Genomic DNA, 22,721 nt, shown 5'->3' with positions numbered 1-22,721 from the left:
TGCGCCTTGCATACTGAAGCGTCCCCTCTTCATTCAAAGGTCTCCTCTATCCTCAAGGAATATTCACACGGTCCTCTACTTTAACACTGTGACCCTACACATTGCATACCTAGAATTCTTTGGGCAATACTTCACTATCCGTAGGCTGGTAAAGAAGTACTCCATCCGTTACATCCTACTACAGATGGACAGAGCGTTGACAGTCCAGTATACCATTTGCCTGGATGGAACCAACTCCCGTCTTCTGTCAGACATCATGAACGGCATCTGTCTCCCGGGGGAGACTCATATCAGAGGTACCGCCAGAATACGGTGTTCAATTGCCACAATGCATGACGGTGCACAATGGTGATTGCACTCCGACCAACTTGGCCTCCCAAGGGGACGTATGTTTTAACCTCCTTGCAATGTTTGAGAAAAATTCGCCATCATCTTGTTGTTCAGCAAATAACACCGCCTTGGCCGTCCCACTGTGACAGAATCAACCTTGTTTCCTGGACCTTATGGAACTGACTGGTGAGGATCTCCTTCTTCTACATTCATATCCTACTATTTCTCACAGAGGGAACCCACATCTTCTATTCCTGATAGCCTAGACTTTTTGGGGTTCTTGGCAGATCGGCGAACTATCGCAGGCTGCTGGGGACCTATTGGGAGTCTCTTGGGCCCCAGGGACGTGACTGCTGGGGACCTCTTGGGAGTCTCTTGGGCCTGATTGGTGTTTGGAACTTGACCCATTATGTGGTGATTCGGACGTGTCCCAGTCTGAGGACTCCCGATGGACTAGGATCCTCTTGTTTATCCACTACCCAGTGACATCCACCTCCGGCTTATGGGATGTGGTCATACTCCATTTTCTCTATGGGACTGGGCATCTGCTGATGGACTTTTATGCTTGGTCTGGTGTGGCTTTCCATCAGGTACTGATGTTCAGGCGTTCGACTGAGAGGTTTTCTCCGGTAGCACCGACGTACTAGGTCTCTCGTCGCACTTTAGGATTCTTCCTTAGTTTTCTATTCTTATCTCAGCGTTAAAAATACAAAATACAAAGCCTCCTGTCATATTGTTGTAAAATTGAAGATTATGCTAGCTTTAGTGTACTAATAATCTTAATTTTAATAATGACAGGAGGCAAGTATTTTCCCTGCTTGCTTCGCTAACCCACCCTTTCATTTTGTTTTCTTTGTATATATCACGGTTCTAAGGTAGGTTTGCCTCATGTTTTGTACTTACATTGATGATTGTATTTCCAATAATCTGGAATTCTCATTGGAGTTTTACATAATAGTTATTAAAATTTTAGATTGTAATTAATTTACAATTTTCTTCTATGGGATGATGTATATGGTACTTGGATTTACATGTTCATGACTGTGCCTAAACCTGTCACACATTCTCTTTTCAGTATGATTCGTCTCTGAAGACATTCAATTGTTCCCGTGAAACTCTCTGGAATTTTAATAATTCGGATTTGATTCGTCCCTGAACACTTTTTCGTTTTTTGTGTGGAATTCACAGGGGAGTTTGCTCCTTCGGATCTTGGACTTAGGTGTTATTGTTATTGCTGTTTATATGTTTACTTCCGCTTGATGTCGCTTTCTGAAAGAGGAAGTGATGAGGTCACTATGCCTTATGTACATCCTACTCTCTTGTGATTGGTTCTTTTTTCTATGTGTTTCTTTGCTGCTGTGTGGAGCTAGTAAAGAGAGATTATGCAAAATACTCGCCTCCTGTCATTATTAAAATTAAGATTGTTAGTACACTAAAGCTAGCATCATCTTCAATTGTTGTGCAGTTGGTATCTCACAGAGCGGGAGATAGTTATCTGGAAGCCATCCCTGTAACGGACCGCTCAGCATACAAGGGGTTAAAATCGTTTAGGCGATAATCCCTTTTACACAGACAGGCACAGCTACTGTAAAATCACCAAAACTCACGAATTGGATATAAATGAATGCACCAAACTCCCGAACTGCATACAAGGGAATAAGGTAGCACTCCAAACTCCCGAACTGGAACCTCACGAATAGCTGCTAGCAGACGAACAGGAAAAAATTCCCAAGCGGCTTACACTCCTGGCAGTCAGTCCCTATCAGCATACAGTGAATCCCCCCAAGAACGAGACAAGGCTCCGTGTTGAGGGTCAATCAGAGGTCTGTTTATTGAGGGCTACCTGCCCCTGTATTTATGCAGGTCTCCCACCTGGTGGACACTCCCCTAGGGGACCAGATGGAAGACTGTGACAACGGACAGACTAGTACCAATTACAGACATACAGCAGTAAAACATCCCCACAATGCATCCTGGCTTCCTCCCTTCTGCCCTGGAGAAGTAATTCAATTATCTCCCAGGACAGAGGCAAAACTCCATTACACACGTGGGGACACAAAGACAGACTATCACTTTAAAATACACAAAGTTACTTTTTGCACATAAAACACAGACATGTAACATATCCCCAGATAGCTCAGGCCTGAGTGCACATTATTAGGTGAATGGCACTCAGACCACACGAATACAGTTTAATTGCCATGGAGCCAAAGTCTTTAATTACACGAACAGGCTCCATGGCATTGCTATCTGGGTTAAAACATTCCTCCAACTTAAAATACTGATTTACATGCATTCGTTAAGTCCGTACGAATTAGAACCAGGGGCTGGAGGTTCAGCGGTGCCTGCACGTAAAAGTGTCCGGGTTTGGTGCATGAAAGTCGGGCAGAAAAGTGCTGGCTGCCCGGGGAGCTCCAGAACACCGCCATCGTGTGGCGGCTAAGTGTAACCGCGACCACCCAGTAACAATCAATTAAGCTGCGGTTAACCGCAGCTACTGGGTGGTCAATTGCCGGCACACGCTTGTTAAGCCGCGGTTAACTGCGGCTTCATGGAGGTAAATGGAGGGCGCACTCCAGCTTCTGGGTGTCCCATTAACAGCGCCGGACGGCTTCCCACGGCTCTGGGGAGGCTGAAAAGAAGCTGTTTGTTCGGTAGATAGAATCTACCGAACGGCTGTGCAGAAAGGGAGAAATAAATCCTTCTGCACAGTAAAATTAACCCTATATCTGCCGGTCCATAATTCAAAGGCAGCAGGCGGGCGACCAGGCTCCTCCAATGCAATGTGGCGAGATTGGTTTCGTCACAATCCCCCTCCAGCCTGGGATTGTATGGAACAGGATGGAGACCCCCTGTGAGGGTCTGTGCATAAAATCTGTATGTTTCAATAAAGCATTGTCAGTGTTGTAACCTCCAGAACTAGGTCTTGTCCAGTTACTGGGGGGGAAGAAAGGGTTATTCCCTGTGCCAGCTTGTCGCAGCTGGTGGAAGATGCAGTGGAGAAACTCCTTGTAAGGACTGAGGAGCTCCCATGACTGAGTGCCGTCCAGCCCCTGGGAGCGCAGGGAGCTAGTTCCCCTATACGTTCTCTTGTTCCCTTTAAAGGAGCTAACCGGTCGGGTTACAGGGAGCTCCATTACAGCCCCCACAACCCCTATGTGACCTGTCAGGCCTGTGAGGTCAGAGCGGAGTTGGGCCATATCTGCATGGAGTGCTCTCTGCAATTTCCCCAGCATGGTCTTCAGCATTGCCGTGGTCACAGGCCCTGTATTGCCAGTCTTGGGGACCGGTTGCGGTAAGATTGAGGGAATCAATCCGCCTGTGTTGTCTGTTAGGCTGAAGTCCTCAGAGGAGTCTGAGTAATCCTCAAGGTCACGGCCATCTTTGGCCCACTGCCGCTGTGTGCTTGGAAAAGAACGCCAATATTAATGCTCTGGCTTGTGTTTTTTTGTTTTTCTTCCCATATTGGGTGGGCGACTGGAGGGTTGTTTTTCCCAGCAACAGGGATGAGGTTAGTATAGGCGAGGAGCTAATTGATTGCACGTCTGCTCAGGTCAGTCTCCAAGACCCGCCCCAATATCATAATACTAAATCATTTGAAAAGTTTATCCAAAAATATTAAATAAAGGTCATCATGTTGTATGGGTCCCTGTGGCAGAACATACCGTTTATTTAGACTGTTAGAATCTTACTACTAGCTATCTTACACGTATCCACCTAGTTCGACTCCCGAACAGCGACACCCTGTAGCTTGTTAGAACACTTGAACACTGACCACCCCCTACATGATAAAAAGCAAACTAACCAATTAATTAGTGCCTTCCCTGAGTGGCCACCATTTCGCATAACCAAACACACGTGGTCGAAGGAATGGCGCCCATTTTGTCTACCGAACACAGGTAGCGGGATGAGGTCGTTGAACGCCTGGAACCCTTTTTGGATTTGCAGATATTGGGGAAACTCTACCTGCTCTGTGTCCCAACCAGCTAGGAGAGCGCTCTTTGGGAGAAATAGACTCTCAACCAGGGGGAGCATTTGTTCCCTGTAAACAAGGGGATAACTTTGACAGTATTCATACAGGAACTCCCGAACTGAGACCGGCCGCTGTCCAACTTTCTATGGAAATGTTTTGGGCCTCAACCTCTGATCTGAACGCTATTTAGTCAACTAAGGTGCTCTGATCTGGGCTATCCAGGGATATAACAAATGTGGGGTCCCTGTGAATATTGGGGGTACCTTTAGGGGATTGTGAATATATTTTGTATGTTTCCCTGAACAGCTTCCTGACTCAATTATCTCCCAGACACAGGGACGCCAGGGAGTGGCTTGCTATATTCTTGTATGCAGGCCCCATGCTGGGGGTCTGTGTATAAAATGTTGTGCCTGAATAAACTAGATGACCCCCTTGTCTTGTCTGGTTACTGGGGGAATGCAAGCTACAATCACACAAGGTTCCAGTCTGGCAGAGAGGGAAAATAGCAGAGGTAAGTAGTCGGGTTACCTGGAGTCCGCCATCGTTCCTAAATATAAATGCGAATGGATTCACAAAAGGAGAAAAAAATATATAAGCTATGAAGTCAGTGTAACAATACAGACCTCTGGAGCACTCATTTCTAGTGGTGTGTATTCTAGAAGGGGTCGTCACTGACACCAGGGTCAAGTCAGTGAATCTGTTTCCCCCAGAAAGCTGGTCTCCATAGGGGAATCTCTGTAAAGCAAGGCTGAAGTGGCAGACAGGGGGAACAGGTAGTGAATTGTGGCCAGGGCCTGGGTAGGCACAGAGGCCTCTATGCCCCCGCTGACTCGGAGTTGCCAGCAAAGTTGGGTAGGAACTCACTCCTCTACCTACTGGAGCAGGTCCCTGAAAGGCAGGCATTGACCGTTCTCTTTCTTCCAGGCAGGTATCAACCCCTCTGCTAATTTTATTTAATATTTCTTGCTTGTACAAGTCAATGTTGTTCTTAATAGACCATTAATAATCCATTTCATGTGTTTTATTGACAGCTAAAAATTTGGCAGGATTTGGTATAGTCACTCAGAGCTCTGACTATGGCATTGGTGAGGCTATACGAGCTATCGATGGGAATTATGACACAAACTACCTCAACCATCCCTGCACTCACACAAATAATGACTACGAACCATGGTGGAAACTGGATCTGAGAATGAGAGCAACCATTGATTTAATCGTCATAACGAACCGTCAGGATTGCTGCGCAGAGCGTTTGAGAGGAGCCCAGGTTAAAGTCGGAGATTCTCCTGATGGCAACAACCCAGTGTGAGTCCTGATTAAATCTCATGTTGTCTCTGTAAGGATGAGATTCTAGTCAGATCTCAGATATAAGTACATATTAGGTCAGTCAAACATTTCAGTAAGCATCAAACATGTTTTTGGAAGATTCATTATACTGATAATTTCCAACCAGTTATTATTATTATTAATATAGCGCTAACATATTCTGCTAAGCTAGAAAATGGACATTTAGAAGTGAAGAAGGCCCTGCTCAAACAAGCTTCCAATCTATGAGGATCTGTGGTATCCCAATATATATCATTAGGTGTCTTGCCGAGAGAAACTTGATGGTGAGGTATTGTAATTAACACTGTAAGTCCCGTGTAATGAATCCAGGAGCTGGTTCACTTAAAAAGGCTTTGTTAAAATTCAGGATGAAAACATGGAATTTGTATATATGGTGTGTATACCTTTAAATCTGTCTCAAATGAGATAAAATTAGGTGCACGCCAAATACTATACTTTTAACAAACAGGAAATTAAAATCACCTTCCAGTATAGGAAACTGTTTCCTGTGATATAATAAATCAGTGTAACACTGATACGTAGTGACACAATAGTATATGGTGTGTGTGTCTTTAAATTTATGATCTATAAGTGGACAGAATATATACCAAGTGGTGTATTTAGAAGTACGGAGATATATTATTTGGTGGAAATATGATGAAGATGACTGTATTTCATATAAATGATTAAAAATCAATAAAATCCAATGAATTCCAAATGAAGTTAAAGAATAATTCAAAATTTATTAGAAAAAAGGGCGCCTATATCAGGGCTTTCAAAGTGGTAGAGTATAAAAATATAAAACTACATAAAAATGAATAAATATAAGTCAGGGACGTTTTGCAAGATTGTTACCAGCACATCTGTGTAGGTTGTTCCGTTTTTGTAGTGAGGACCAGTTAGGATGGATGTGGATAGTTTGTTGCTCTTTCTGCCGGCTGTTTGTGAGGTTGGCGTGCGTCCCAGACCTCACTCTGGATGATGCACGCTGTTAGCCGGCGGGTCCCCAGATCTCGGAACACTCTACGTTTGATGGAAAAATGCTGCAGCTGGATTCCTGGTCTGCGTCCGTACCCTGCTTACTTCTTTGTGGTCTGTGGTCTAATGCGTTTCGTGGGTGTCAGCCCCACTTCCTCAGAGACGTGATGAGGATTCTTCAGTACACTACGATTTTTATATAGTTCTAATTGGTGTTAATTACATTGATTGTCACTTTACTTTGCCAATTAAAACTTTGCATTTAAGCTGGTGTTTAGTAAACACACTGAAAAAAACTTAAATTGGAACATATGTTGTGGTGTACACAGTTATTACGGCTAATAAACAGATAATGGAAAACATTGGAAATAACATAAAAAAGTGTATAAAATATATAAAATATATCGGAAACATCAGAAAATACATCAGGAATACATTAAGAGTACCTTAAAAGTGTATTAAAAATGCAATAGAAAAATGTAATGTCATGTAATAATAAAACATAAAAATGCAATACAATACAATAAAAATGCATTATAAATGTAATAAAAAGACTGAAAAGAGGAACATATATATTTAAGGAGTATCTCTAAATGTTAATAACGGACCATATTGGGTATAATAAATGAATAAACGGATAAACACAGAATTGGAAAGAATTACACAATTGTGGTATGGAATTCATATACAATGAATGATGAATGATGCATAAATGGATGAACAAATAGATGGACTGTATGAAGTCTGATACAATTCTAATGTCAAAGGTGATAGTGTACAATTTATTAAGGAAAGCATTGAGTTGCTAGTTGTAACATACAGCTAGAGCTTAAATAAAGCTGTGGGATTAACAGTGTAAGGACTGTGTGAAATTGAGTATAGTTCTAGTGTTAGAAAGTGACAAAAAGTGATATTGCGCAATTGTTTGTAGGAGGAGAGAACTACATTCAATAACTAGTGGTGACATACAGCTAGAGGGAGAATGGAAGAACTCGTGTATATCTATATATGAAACTGAAGATATAGTATACATATATAGAATGTATCTGGATACAAGAGAAAATAAATTAGTGTAAGGTTGAAATGTGAAATTATAATATATAGATTGTGTCCATCAGGTATCCTATCGGAGCCGTGCTTAAATAGAGACATAGTACATTAATAAGTGCTGGGTTTATACTAGAGGGTCTAATGATGTGGTTCTAAAATTGAAAAAAAGGAAAAAAAGGAAAAAAGGGAGAAGAGAAGGAATGTATAACTAATACCTGTGATGTGTATAAGTGCCTAAGTGACAATAATATTAATACTATTAAAAGATGGATGATTAAATGGATATGTATCTATGGATAAATGGAGAGATGTATACATGGAAGGGCGTGTGCTTCTTATGGATATATATATATGAGTGTGTATATGCAGTACCATCTGTATCCCTTGGATGGGTAAGTGAAGAGGTGGACAATAGTAAAAATAAAAAAATAAAAAATATAAAATACATATAATAAAATACATATAATAAAAAATGATGATGATAAATAGGTGAAAGGGAGGTAAAAAAAGGGGGAGATAAAAAAGAGAGGTAAAAAATTGAGGTTGAAAGTCCGCCATCTATGTGTCAAAAAAAAACAAAAAAAAACACATATCTATAGAAAAGCATTCAGTTCATAGTCTATGTTCAAGCCTTTAGGTGCTAAGGTCTCTAAGTTGAATATCCATTTGGCCTCGGTTTGGTCAAGATTTCTCTCCATATCCCCACCTCTCCAGTGTACATTTACTTTTTCAATGGGTAAGAATCTTAAACTCGTGGGATCTCCTCTGTGGAATTCTTGGAAGTGTTTGGAGAGGTTGTGTGTCTGTAGTCCTCTCTTAATATTGCGTATGTGTTCCGCTATTCTGGTCTTCAGGGATCTTTTTGTTCGTCCTACATATTGTTTGGGACAAGGGCATGTAATAAGATAGATGACTCCTACTGTGTCACAGCTCATATTGGTGTGTAGGTTATATTCTTCCGAGTTTGTTGTGGATTTGAATTTGGTCGTCTCCAGTTCTAAGGAGGGATTGTTCCTGCATGCTATGCATTTGGTGCATCTTTTGAAGCCTCTGGTTTCTGTTCTGTCATGGGCATTATGAGAGGATTTTAAAGTGGGTGCTAGCATAAGTTGTAGGTTTGGTGCCTTTGTGAAGATAATCCGTGGTTTAGGATCAAGGATGTCGGTGAGTGTAGGATCACTCCTCAGTATGTTCCAATGTCTGTTTAAAATCTTCTCTATCGTACGAGATTGATGGTTGAACTTGGTTATAAAAGCAGGGGTCAGATGTTGTGTGTCTGTAGTCTTCTTCTTGTTTTTTAGAGTGTCTTCTCTTGGAGTTATTAGAGCTGTCTTTTTAGCGTCAGACAGTAGTGTTGTGGGATATCCTTTAGCCAAAAATCTCTGTTCCATTTCCTCCATTTGTTCTTCACATGTTTCCAGTTTGGAACAGTTTTTTCTGATTCTCCTGAACTGGTTGTGTGGGATATTTTTCAACCAGGTGTGTTTGTGGTGACTGTTAAAAGGGATAAAACTATTACAGTCTACGGATTTCTTAAAAGTTTTGGTGTGTATTCTTTCTTCTTCAATATAGATGTTTAAATCTAGAAATTCAATCTGTTGTTGAGAGTGGTTGAAAGTGAATTCCAGATTATACGGGTTGTTGTTGAGGTAGTTCTTGAATGAGTCCAGAGATTCTAAGTCCCCCTTCCAGATAAAGAAACAGTCATCTATATATCTTCTCCACAGGGACAGATTTGCGCCAAAGGGGCAGTTGTTCCATATAAATTCTTCCTCCCATTTGCCCATGAAGAGGTTCGCGTAACTTGGCGCAAATCGTGTCCCCATGGCGGTGCCTTCTAACTGGAGGTAGAATTGGTCATTGCACCAGAAGTAGTTGTGAGTAAGGATGAACGCGATGCATTGGATCAGGAAGTCAATTTGGTCGTTCGGTAATTCTGAATACACTGCTAGTGAATATTGTGTGGCTTCACAACCTTGTAGATGTTCTATCACCGTGTATAGTGAGGTGACGTCTGCTGTGACTAAAAACATGTCCTCTGTCCAATTAAAATCAGATAAAATGTTTAAAATCTGCGTGGAATCTCTTAGGTAGGACTTAAGCTGAGGTACCAAATTTTGTAGGAACTGGTCAACGTATTCGGAGAGATTGGCTGTGAGAGATCCAATTCCAGAGATGATGGGTCTGCCTGGTGGTTTTGTTAATCGCTTATGGATTTTGGGTAAATGGTAAAAAATTGGTATCCTTGGAAACTTTATGGATAAATATTGATATTCTCTGTTGTTGATGATTCCTCTCTCTTTACCCTGGTTCAATATCTCATTAAGTCTTTCCTTGAATTGCACAGTAGGGTCTTGTTCTAGTTTTAAGTAGGTTGAGCTGTGACACATGAGCTGTGACACAGTAGGAGTCATCTATCTTATTACATGCCCTTGTCCCAAACAATATGTAGGACGAACAAAAAGATCCCTGAAGACCAGAATAGCGGAACACATACGCAATATTAAGAGAGGACTACAGACACACAACCTCTCCAAACACTTCCAAGAATTCCACAGAGGAGATCCCACGAGTTTAAGATTCTTACCCATTGAAAAAGTAAATGTACACTGGAGAGGTGGGGATATGGAGAGAAATCTTGACCAAACCGAGGCCAAATGGATATTCAACTTAGAGACCTTAGCACCTAAAGGCTTGAACATAGACTATGAACTGAATGCTTTTCTATAGATATGTGTTTTTTTTTGTTTTTTTTTGACACATAGATGGCGGACTTTCAACCTCAATTTTTTACCTCTCTTTTTTATCTCCCCCTTTTTTTACCTCCCTTTCACCTATTTATCATCATCATTTTTTATTATATGTATTTTATTATATGTATTTTATATTTTTTATTTTTTTATTTTTACTATTGTCCACCTCTTCACTTACCCATCCAAGGGATACAGATGGTACTGCATATACACACTCATATATATATATCCATAAGAAGCACACGCCCTTCCATGTATACATCTCTCCATTTATCCATAGATACATATCCATTTAATCATCCATCTTTTAATAGTATTAATATTATTGTCACTTAGGCACTTATACACATCACAGGTATTAGTTATACATTCCTTCTCTTCTCCCTTTTTTCCTTTTTTTCCTTTTTTTCAATTTTAGAACCACATCATTAGACCCTCTAGTATAAACCCAGCACTTATTAATGTACTATGTCTCTATTTAAGCACGGCTCCGATAGGATACCTGATGGACACAATCTATATATTATAATTTCACATTTCAACCTTACACTAATTTATTTTCTCTTGTATCCAGATACATTCTATATATGTATACTATATCTTCAGTTTCATATATAGATATACACGAGTTCTTCCATTCTCCCTCTAGCTGTATGTCACCACTAGTTATTGAATGTAGTTCTCTCCTCCTACAAACAATTGCGCAATATCACTTTTTGTCACTTTCTAACACTAGAACTATACTCAATTTCACACAGTCCTTACACTGTTAATCCCACAGTTTTATTTAAGCTCTAGCTGTATGTTACAACTAGCAACTCAATGCTTTCCTTAATAAATTGTACACTATCACCTTTGACATTAGAATTGTATCAGACTTCATACAGTCCATCTATTTGTTCATCCATTTATGCATCATTCATCATTCATTGTATATGAATTCCATACCACAATTGTGTAATTCTTTCCAATTCTGTGTTTATCCGTTTATTCATTTATTATACCCAATATGGTCCGTTATTAACATTTAGAGATACTCCTTAAATATATATGTTCCTCTTTTCAGTCTTTTTATTACATTTATAATGCATTTTTATTGTATTGTATTGCATTTTTATGTTTTATTATTACATGACATTACATTTTTCTATTGCATTTTTAATACACTTTTAAGGTACTCTTAATGTATTCCTGATGTATTTTCTGATGTTTCCGATATATTTTATATATTTTATACACTTTTTTATGTTATTTCCAATGTTTTCCATTATCTGTTTATTAGCCGTAATAACTGTGTACACCACAACATATGTTCCAATTTAAGTTTTTTTCAGTGTGTTTACTAAACACCAGCTTAAATGCAAAGTTTTAATTGGCAAAGTAAAGTGACAATCAATGTAATTAACACCAATTAGAACTATATAAAAATCGTAGTGTACTGAAGAATCCTCATCACGTCTCTGAGGAAGTGGGGCTGACACCCACGAAACGCGTTAGACCACAGACCACAAAGAAGTAAGCAGGGTACGGACGCAGACCAGGAATCCAGCTGCAGCATTTTTCCATCAAACGTAGAGTGTTCCGAGATCTGGGGACCCGCCGGCTAACAGCGTGCATCATCCAGAGTGAGGTCTGGGACGCACGCCAACCTCACAAACAGCCGGCAGAAAGAGCAACAAACTATCCACATCCATCCTAACTGGTCCTCACTACAAAAACGGAACAACCTACACAGATGTGCTGGTAACAATCTTGCAAAACGTCCCTGACTTATATTTATTCATTTTTATGTAGTTTTATATTTTTATACTCTACCACTTTGAAAGCCCTGATATAGGCGCCCTTTTTTCTAATAAATTTTGAATTATTCTTTAACTTCATTTGGAATTCATTGGATTTTATTGATTTTTAATCATTTATATGAAATACAGTCATCTTCATCATATTTCCACCAAATAATATATCTCTGTACTTCTAAATACACCACTTGGTATATATTCTGTCCACTTATAGATCATAAATTTAAAGACACACACACCATATACTATTGTGTCACTACGTATCAGGCCCTGGGGAGATAGCGCAGCTAAGCGGACAAGGGCACATGTAGGAGTGTGGGGATAGATGCATGGGATTGGTTGGGAAGAATCTGTGGGTGTGATTATGTTCTGTGTAAGACAGTGTGGGGGAGGTCTTACCTCAGTGCCACTTGGGATTCGGGCCAGCAAACAGCTTCCTGTCCTCCTGCTCCTGTTTGCCTGGGCCTGCAGGTTACACAGCTTGATGGTTGAGGCTTCTGGCTTCCCTCAGGGCTGCTGCAGCGTGGATGGTGGCCGGCACCTGTGGGAACAATTGGCAAGCATTAATAAAGGTATGGCTACCGGTGTGGGCCCCCCCCGCGGCCTGCCTCCCCCTGGAGCAACCCCTGCGGTCTCCCCTGCTGCCTCCCATGCGGTCCCTGCCCCTGGGGGCCGCTCCAGCACTGGCAGGCGTTCCCACCCGCCTGCCAGGCTCTCTCCAACCCCACTCCTCGGGCCCGGGGTAGGAGCAGGAGCCTGGGCCCGAGGCATCACCAGGACCGCGTGTCTGGGGGCTCCAGACACGCGGCCTGGGTCCTGTGGCCGTGATTTGCGGCCTTCCGTGGCTGCGCGCGTGGCGCAGCCTGCTCCCTCAAGGCCTTAGATTATGCCTTCATCTGCTGCGCGCCCTGCGGCCCGGAGGCCTGGTGCGCAGCCTACCCGGCGGGCTCCACATGCCCGGCCGGTTCCCCTGACTCCCGCCCCGGCCGCCAGCGTGGGAACGCGGTCCGGGGCGGTGGGAGGCCCATGAATACTTCCGGGCGGCAGGTGGCCGCCCGGCAACGTGCCAGGTCCCCCGCAGCCGGCGGGGGTGTGGGGCTGCCGCTGGGGCCCCTGTGGTGAGTGGGCCCGCAAGGGCCGCGCGGGGTACCGTGGTACCGCCGTTGGGGGTGCGTGGGGGGTCCCCTTGTGGGTCGGGAGCCTCCTCTGCCGGTGAGGAAGGCTCCCGGTATGCTTTTCCCCTGTCTCCTCCCCCTCCCATGTGGTTTCCGCGAGAGGGGTCCCCTGGGGGGCCCAGCTTCCCACTGACAGGGCCCCCGGGACCCTCTCATCCCTTACTGTCCTCCTCTTACCCCCTCCCCCCCCCTTCTCGGCTCTTTGCCCCCCTTTCCTGCCCCCCCCCTTTTTTCTTCCTTTCCTGCCTTTTCCCCCTTTTTTTCTGCCCTTTAACCCCTGGTGCCTACCCTGCTCTATCTGGGTCCCCTCTGTTCTCCCCTGCCCCCTATACCTGGCCTGCCCCCCCCCCCCCCCTGCAGGTCACTTACCTTGGCCTTCTCCTCTGGGGCGTAGGCTCACGTCCTCTCTGCTGCTTCCTTCTCAGGACTCTGCTGCAGTTCCTGGATCCATCCAGCAGGTGGTGCCTGGATCACAGCTGATGTCTTCTATGGATGCTGGAACTGCTGTTTCTGTTCCTCAGCCTTCTGTGAGCGCAGTGCCGGGCTTGGATCGCCAGACTGCGACCGGTGAGTAAATTTCTCCCCTCTTTTAGCGCTTCGCGTACCTACGTTGTTCCTTCCTTTATTCAGTCTAGTTCTCTTTGAACACAAAAAAAAAAAAAAAAAGATGAAAACTAATTATTACAGGACAGAAATAAACTGTAAATTGCCACATGGAATAAATCACAAAAAAAAAAAAAAAAATGAGAGATAAATATACAATGGCAAATACAAGAAGATTAAACGTTCACAAAAACAAAAAAAAAAAAAAAAAAAAAAGAAAAGAGAAACTGAAATATAATCCAAGTACTTGGGTGCATGGACGCCGCTTCCCCCTCCCCCTTAATTGTCAGTATGTATCGTATGTTTGAGTGCGCTTTCCTGCAGCGTCCAGGGTTCGCGTGACTCTGGGTGTTGCTGAGCTACTATGGCTCGCTTGGCTTGCGCGCAATGCTAGGGTACAGATGGGGGGAGGGGCTTTTTACTGCAGGGACGTTCCCTCCTGCCTCGGGGGGTGCCTTGCCTAAAAAGGAACATTAAGGGTTCCGGGTGGGTCATGGGGTACGTGCCGTGGACGGTAGCGCCCCATGGCGCATATTCGATTGCACCCTGTGTTCTGGATAGCATGGTCGGGGAGAGGGCTCCCCGAGAATGCGCAGCTGTCAGGTCCCTCTCGGGGCGCATATCGACCCTGGGAGGAGCTGGGTTGGTGGAGGTACGTTTTGCACTTTCGTTGGCGGTGCGACCCTTCTTGGCCTGGGGCTGGATGGGCTTCGGCCTCTGGTTATACTTAGGACTCGCCTGGTGCCTCAGCACGGTGCGTTTTCTCGTCCTCTCTGCAATCTGTCGGGGTGGGGACGTGGGTGCTCTCGGTGCAGGACCCTCAGAGAGCTCCTTCGGGTGATGTGGGTCCAGTTTACCAAGAACGCTCGATTAGCTTACTTCCCAATCGTTTTGTGGGCCCCTGGGGTCCACTTTGCGGGTCCCCCCTTGGGGATGTGGTGCCCATGGAGGAACGGGGTGGATGTAGCCTGATTCCTTATTTACTCGGTTGTCGTTTCTTTCCGGGGCTGGGTTTTGAGTTGGTGGCTCACCACAGCGGTCTGCGTGGGTAGGGCTGCGGGGCCCTGGGGCTTTTTCTGACGAAGGCGGCTGTGGATTCGGTTTTCCGGCTGCTGCCGGTACGCCCGTCGAGTTGTTGTTTCGGGCTGTGTTTTCTGACGGTCAGGATTAGGTGGCTATGTGCCTCCACGTGGGTTGTTCCCGATGTCGCTTGTGTGGGACCGTCAGTGGTGCATGTACGCGCTCTGCTGCTACAGTGTTTTCTTGGGATTGGAGTTTCGGAGTTCCGTGGCCCGGGCCTTATCCGTGGGTCGGGATGTGTGCTCTTGTCTCCTGGATAGTGGGATCAATTCCTGTAAGGGGAACGTCGGTGCCCCTGGCTGCGGTTTGGGGCATCAGGCAGGAGGCGTCTGTGGTTTGGAGGGGCGTTGTGGGTTTCGGCTGCGCTACTCATGGGCTCTCCTGGGAAAGCTGGGCTTTGCCTGTTGGGGTTGCCCTTGGGACTGTATGGGGTTCCTGCTGGGCCTCTTTTAACGCTGGCTTGAGCAATCTGGCCCCTGAGTCCTTTCCGCTGGCTTCCAACTGTTTTGCCGCCGCAGTAGGTTTTGGGGATTTGGGTCTCGGTGGTGTGCTGCCTCTTGCCCAATACGCTGGCTCTGACGGACTCTGGTGTTCTTGGAGGTCCCCCTTTCTGGTGGCATGGTAGGCATGTGGTACCCAGCTCACGAACAAGGGGGTGGGTTTTACTTGGGGACCATCGTGGGGTGATGCTGGCTGTCTTTCACATGTTACAGTACCCTATACCCCGGAGGTACTCTGGTACTCTGGCTCGGTGCTGTTTGAGTCTAGGGGCGGCTGGTCAGGGTTTGTCCGGTGGTTACCGATATGATGGCCGATGCTCTGTCTTGTTCATTATAGAGCGTACTCGGGTGGAGGTGTCACGGGGTCGATTCATATGGCAGTGGAGGTGTGGTCACTTGGTCCAGCGGTCTGCTGAAGCTGGTCTGTAGGCAATCTCTGGGGCGGCGTGGGGCCCGCTCCAGTAAGATTGGAGGGTTCGGGACGGATGGGTACGTTTCTTTTTGGGTTCCGGGATTTGACTGCTCATATACATGTTTGGTTCCGTTGAGTAAGCGTTGGAATGGACTTCCTTCAGGTTTCGCAGCTCGATGGCTGTTGTCATTGGGAAGGGTAAGTTGGTTGAGGTTGGCTGTTTCATCGATAGAATCTGTGCAATTCTTGGATGTTGCAGGGTTGACTTTCTGCATCCTCCTGGGGTAGGTGGGATGGTTGGGCTCCTACCAAGCTGTGGAAGTCTCTACCTACCTCTATTGAAGTCTCATTCCATTTTTGGTCCGCTTGGAGTTCCAGTGGAGAGTGGAGACGTCCTGCCGCCCAAGCTTATCCGGGCAGGCACTTGTTCTGGTGATTTATTCACTTTGATCTTGTGAGTGCAATCTTGTATCAGCGCATTATCTTTTCCTTTGCGGTATTACACTATGTAATTTTTTTTTTTCTCTGTTCCTGTTTTAGATTATGTGCAGCCGTATCTCATTCCCCTCTGTGTCTATGTATATGTTGTAAAAGGTCAGGAACTGGGCCACGACTTTGAGAGGCTGTTGTAACTACACCAGATAAGTGTGGGTATATCTAGATGCCATTGTCACTAGTTTGGAGGTATCATATGTAGATATACTGTTTGTATTTTGTCCTAGCAAGCTGTAATGGGTTTCCAGGATGGTCTGTAATATACCGTTCCGATCGGGGGCGGTGCAGGGTTCCGTCATTTGCCTGTTTTCGTTGTGAGTACTGTTCCGTCCCTGGGATTGTTCGGCCTCCTCCCCGGTTTGTTTCTCGGAGATGGGTTTTTCACCCCCGCGTCCATCTAGTTGGGGTGTTCCTCTTGGGGGCTCGACTTCCTGGATAAGGATGGTGGGGAATTCAAAGGGCATTTATTTTGGTTGGGGGCGGCTACAGACACCGCCAGGCTGGGCATGCCTGCGCCGATGGTTCAGAGGGCTCGAATGGCGGAGGTTCGGTGGTCTGGCTCCGGCTACGTGAAGGGGGTGTGGCTCCTCCTCATACGGTGTCAGCTGCCCCGCCTCATGGGGTACCAGGGGTTTTGTCATCCCTGGGTGGAATGACGTGGGTCGGTGGTGGTTTAGGACTTGGGTGCTCTTCGATCGGGACATGTTACGCATTCTGTTTCTTCCCTGAGGTTCCCAGGGGCTAGGCTGCGCCTATCGCCCTTTCCTGTTGGCAGTGCACTCCGCAATGTGAGTGCCCTGGTGCGCTGCCGTCGGTCATCAGAATAGATGGGTTTCTAGGTTTGTCATGGCCATAACAAAAATGACTAAACGTATGACGGACAAAATGAATAACTAAAACATGAACACTTCCAGTTCGCATTTTGGGTTTGGCCAAAGGTGGCCTGGGTATCTCGAAGGGAGGGGTGCGCTTGCTGGAGGTCGGACTTGACCTCTGTTACTCTAGCGCTGCGTGAAGTGGTGGAACAGGCCATGGCTGGTTGTGGTGGGGTCCCCCGCTGATTTAGGCGTAAAACAGCGGGGTTGTGGCGGGGGTATGTCCTTGCCAATTGAGTTTGAGGTTACGTTTAAGTAGATGGAATGAGATGAACAAGTTTTTTAAGGTCTCAAACCTCCCCTGCTCTAAAGGTTTAACTTTAGGTTGCCTGAGGTTTCGTGCCCATCGAGCGTGGATAAGGTCGGCTGATGGCAGGCATTGGAAGGATTTTTATGACGAGGGGGGAGGTGAGAGGGAGTGGTGATTAGGAACCACTCCATGTTTTTATTGGCAAGGACGGTTGGGTCACTGTATAACACTATGGGTGGAGTTATATATGTATATATGTTAATTTATGCTTATTTATGTCTAATGTTTTGGTTACAGAAAAGAAGAGATTTAATAAATAAAGTTATGGATGTGTTATGCAGTAATTTAGTTGTGATAATAAATGCTGTGGCCTGTTTCATCCATACTAAGTGGTCTGTCGTTATTGGGGGGTTTAATGGGGTTAGATTTTGTTCTAGGCTGCATCGCGATTCCCCACTACGTACATACAAGGCCCTGGGGAGATAGCGCAGCTAAGCGGACAAGGGCACATGTAGGAGTGTGGGGATAGATGCATGGGATTGGTTGGGAAGAATCTGTGGGTGTGATTATGTTCTGTGTAAGACAGTGTGGGGGAGGTCTTACCTCAGTGCCACTTGGGATTCGGGCCAGCAAACAGCTTCCCTCCCGCCCACCCTATACTATATTTTGTCGCAGCTAGCCGGGGGTATGTCCTTGCCAATTGAGTTTGAGGTTACGTTTAAGTAGATGGAATGAGATGAACAAGTTTTTTAAGGTCTCAAACCTCCCCTGCTCTAAAGGTTTAACTTTAGGTTGCCTGAGGTCTCGTGCCCATCGAGCGTGGATAAGGTCGGCTGATGGCAGGCATTGGAAGGATTTTTATGACGAGGGGGGAGGTGAGAGGGAGTGGTGATTAGGAACCACTCCATGTTTTTATTGGCAAGGACGGTTGGGTCACTGTATAACACTATGGGTGGAGTTATATATGTATATATGTTAATTTATGTTATTTATGTCTAATGTTTTGGTTACAGAAAAGAAGAGATTTAATAAATAAAGTTATGGATGTGTTATGCAGTAATTTAGTTGTGATAATAAATGCTGTGGCCTGTTTCATCCATACTAAGTGGTCTGTCGTTATTGGGGGGTTTAATGGGGTTAGATTTTGTTCTAGGCTGCATCGCGATTCCCCACTACGTACATACAAGTGTTACACTGATTTATTATATCACAGGAAACAGTTTCCTATACTGGAAGGTGATTTTAATTTCCTGTTTGTTAAAAGTATAGTATTTGGCGTGCACCTAATTTTATCTCATTTGAGACAGATTTAAAGGTATACACACCATATATACAAATTCCATGTTTTCATCCTGAATTTTAACAAAGCCTTTTTAAGTGAACCAGCTCCTGGATTCATTACACGGGACTTACAGTGTTAATTACAATACTTCGTATTTCAGACAGTTTTAGGTGAAATTTCTGTCTATATCCAGTTTTTGAGCTCTTCACTTCAAGTCAGACTCCCTCATCCCTGTGTGTTGCATTAGGCATACCAGACCCATTTGACTTGATGGTGAGGTAGTCTGACCGCGATGCAAACCTGGATTTCCTGGTTTTAAGGAAGTGATATTACCATTCCTCTAACAAACCAATATGACAGGTTCCACCTTTGTTTACAAAGCTCTTTACCAACGATTCATAATGAGAATTAAGAAACTTGATTTAGATTTATTGCAATTCATGTTTTCTTTGCAGGAATACACTGCCTCTAGTGTGTATCATACTGTCAGCCACTAGAGCCACTTTCATGAAATAGCAGCACCTTCAATCAGATGGCATAGGGCAGTGTTTCTCCGTGCCTGAGCACTAGCCTGCCAATGCTTTCCTATGGGAAAGCATTGGATTGGCTGAGATAATCGATCTCAATGATCTCACACAAACAGGCGCTAAACTACCTTTTTTAACCCTGGAAATGCTGGCCTGGTCTCCTTAACAGTGACTAATGCACTCTAGCGTTAGCGATTCAAATGTGTGTTCCTAACTCTATAGAGTTCCTTAAGGGTCAAAATGGAAACATTCTCTGAGAGTCAGCTGTACTTCCAGTTCAGATACGTTGACCCTAAATTTTAAATTCATTTTAAATTCAATTTGAATTTCCAATAATTATCATTTTAGTAAAACACCATGCTAGTTTTATTTATTTCATCAACATTGCAATTGTTTTTGGGTTGATTTTTGCGATGGGTAAAGGAAAATAAGATGTTGGCCGCAGTTAGGAGCTACGTGCAGGATGATTGCTGAACAAATCCTATTAACCAGATCGCTAACTCTCTAAGTATTTGACCTTTAACCCTCTTGTGGCAGACCGCCTGCTTATATACATAACTCCCAGGACGGGGTCTCTATTCAATGCAATACAAACCCCTCCCAAAGATCTCTGTGCCTGGGAGATAATGGAGTTAAAGACCGGTAAGCTAATTATCTCCCAGGAACAGAGAGGCAAACACAAAAACAAAAAAACATAAAAGTACCCAAAAACATCATAAAAACATATAATAACTCCACATGTCATACATCCCCAAACAGTCCTGATTTGAGCTCCCAAGTTGTCCAAATAGTGCTCAGATCCATGCAATATAGGGGAAACGCCATTGTGTCAAATTTCTGACCGGACGCACACGTGGTCCTATGACCAACATAGTTGTAGAGCAATGTGTGCTTTGACAGTAAATATGGGGTGCTCCACCTGGCTCTCAGGAGGTGTTTGTTCCACTTAGTCGCAGGGACCTTCCTTCTGAAAAGCTCTGTCCTGGCGGATCGCAAAATGGTTCAAAACCCCGGACGAAGTTTTCCAGGAACCACAAGGTCACCTCATGCCAAAAAATGTTCCATTACATTCAAGCCATGTACAGCTGAGGTGCCGGGAACCACATATCGAAATGAAGTACCGCTGAGGACCATTCGTGAGTTTCCTCATGCAAACAGCCGCCAGGGAGCCAGCGTTTGGTTCAGTTCCAAAGCAGGGAAAGTCCCTGACCAGGGGCACCAAGGCAAAGCTGCCGGGAAAGCCCGGGCAGGTTAACTCCCGAACGGGGTCTTTGGATGTGGCCCATAGTCCTTGGGCAGGAGGCTAGCTAGCAGGCTCCTCTAGAAGCTTGTGGTATAGGCACGTTTGTCACACCCTTTCATGCCTTAGAGTTCAGGAATTCCCAGCCTGATACTTCCTGTTACATACAGATGACAAACAGGTGGATAGGATAAGTAACGTGTAGACTTTGTGCCGGGAAATGTATTGCTTCTACCAGTATGTCAAAAGAATTGTAAATTTAATTTGTGAGTAAAATTTATATTTTTGGAAGGTTATTGTACAATCCTCTCTAAATCGTAATGTTGTTTCTTCTTTAGATATGGCACTGTCACAGACTACTCGCAAGCCAGACTCCCCATTCCTTGCCGTAGAGCGGTGGGACGCTACGTCACTGTGACCATCCCCGGCCGTGCTGAGTATCTGACACTGTGTGAAGTGGAGGTTTATGGACTTTTCATTGAAACAAAGCATGACTCAACAGGTTAGCCATGGCTGGTCCTTTCTGCCAATACAGAATTCGCTTTGGCTACAGCAGAAATGGTCAATATCTGCATAAATGCTCATGTTTCCGCGTATGCAACAATGTATCTCTTTTGTATCCCACAGAGTTTAGGGACCTTCCCAGTAAATGCTAATTGGTGGGTAGACTAAGCTGTGATTGACTGTGGTCATTCTCACAAGTAGATCAGTCTAACAAAATGGCAACTGGAACTGATATATGGTACCCATTCCAATCAAGGTAATAACAATGAAACAAAATATGTCACCAGAACTGATACCTAGTTATATCCCAGTAATAACCCATTAATAGTGCAGTAATAATAACCCAGTAACAGCCCAGTAATAATGCAGTAATGTCCCAGTAATAGCCCATTAATGGCCTGGTAATAACTCAGTAATAGATCAGTAATGACCAAGTATTAGCCCAGTAATAGTGCAGTAATAATAACCAAGTTACAGCTCAGTAATAATGCAGTAATAGCCCATTAATAGCCCATTTATGGCCCGGTAATAGCTCAGTAATAACCCAGTAATGACCAAGTAATAGACCAGTAATAGTGCAGTAATGGTCCAGTACCATTTGCAGTAAGGTTGAGGGAAGCAATCCGCCTGTGTTGTCTGTCAGGCTGAAGTCCTCCGAGGAGTCTAAGTAATCCTCAAGTTTAGCAACCATCTTTGGCCCACTGGCACTGTGTATTTGGCGGAAAAGATCGCCGATATTAACGCTCTGCCTGGGGGTATCAAACTTCTGTTTTTGTGTTTTTCTTTCCATGTTGGGTAGGCGACTTAGGGTTGTTTTTCCCGGCAACGGGGATGAGGGAAACCGTCGGTTTAATTAGTAAAGGCAAGGAACCCATCGATCGTGCATCTGCTCAGGTCAGTCTTCAAGCCCTGCCCCAATATCATAATATTAAATAATTTAAAAAAGCTTATCCAAACATATTAAATAGAGGTCATCGTGTTGTATGGTCCCTAAATATAAATGTGCATTGATTCACAAAAGGAGAAAATAATATATAAGCTATGAAGTCTGTGTGACAATACGGACCTCTGGAGCACTCCTTTCTTTTTTTTTTCCATACATAATCTTTATTTCGCCAACAGCATGAAAAATCGTACATTACATTCAGTTGTTTATGCCAGGTATACATGTCATTGCATTACGGGTACAGCTGCCATTATTTTGTTTCATTGTATTCAGTATTTTCATTTTTCGACATTTATTGTATCTTGTTACATACAAATATGAGCTAGCTATTCGCACCTGGGCTATGTTGGCTTCGCACCGTGATGTGACCTGTGTGCATTAGATAATGTGTTGGCATTTTGTGGGTAGAACAGGAACACGGGAGTGGGGGGGGGGGGACTATAATTCGGGATTGGAGACGTAGGGGAATCTCTGTAAAGCAAGGCTGAAGTGGCAGACAGGGGGAACAGGTAGTGAATTGTGGCCAGGGCCTGGGTAGGCACAGAGGCCTCTATGCCCCCGCTGACTCGGAGTTGCCAGCAAAGTTGGGTAGGAACTCACTCCTCTACCTACTGGAGCAGGTC

At 44.4% G+C, this 22,721-nt stretch overlaps 1 protein-coding gene across 1 annotated transcript in view; it reads left to right on the top strand.

Moving 5' to 3' along the window:
* The window catches only part of LOC134608363 (uncharacterized), a 48,935-nt gene that overhangs the window by 7,660 nt on the left and 18,554 nt on the right, over positions 1-22,721 (top strand). The window contains exons 2-4 of the mRNA XM_063451124.1: positions 114-296; positions 5,335-5,608; positions 20,987-21,150. Coding sequence (XP_063307194.1) covers positions 114-296; positions 5,335-5,608; positions 20,987-21,150 — 621 coding nt within the window. The remainder of the gene's footprint in view (positions 1-113; positions 297-5,334; positions 5,609-20,986; positions 21,151-22,721) is intronic.

This window comes from Pelobates fuscus, chromosome 4, assembly GCF_036172605.1.
Source record: "Pelobates fuscus isolate aPelFus1 chromosome 4, aPelFus1.pri, whole genome shotgun sequence".
Lineage (NCBI taxonomy): Eukaryota > Metazoa > Chordata > Amphibia > Anura > Pelobatidae > Pelobates > Pelobates fuscus.
Note: the sequence above shows the minus strand (reverse complement) of the source record. Positions and strands in the feature narration are given on the sequence as shown.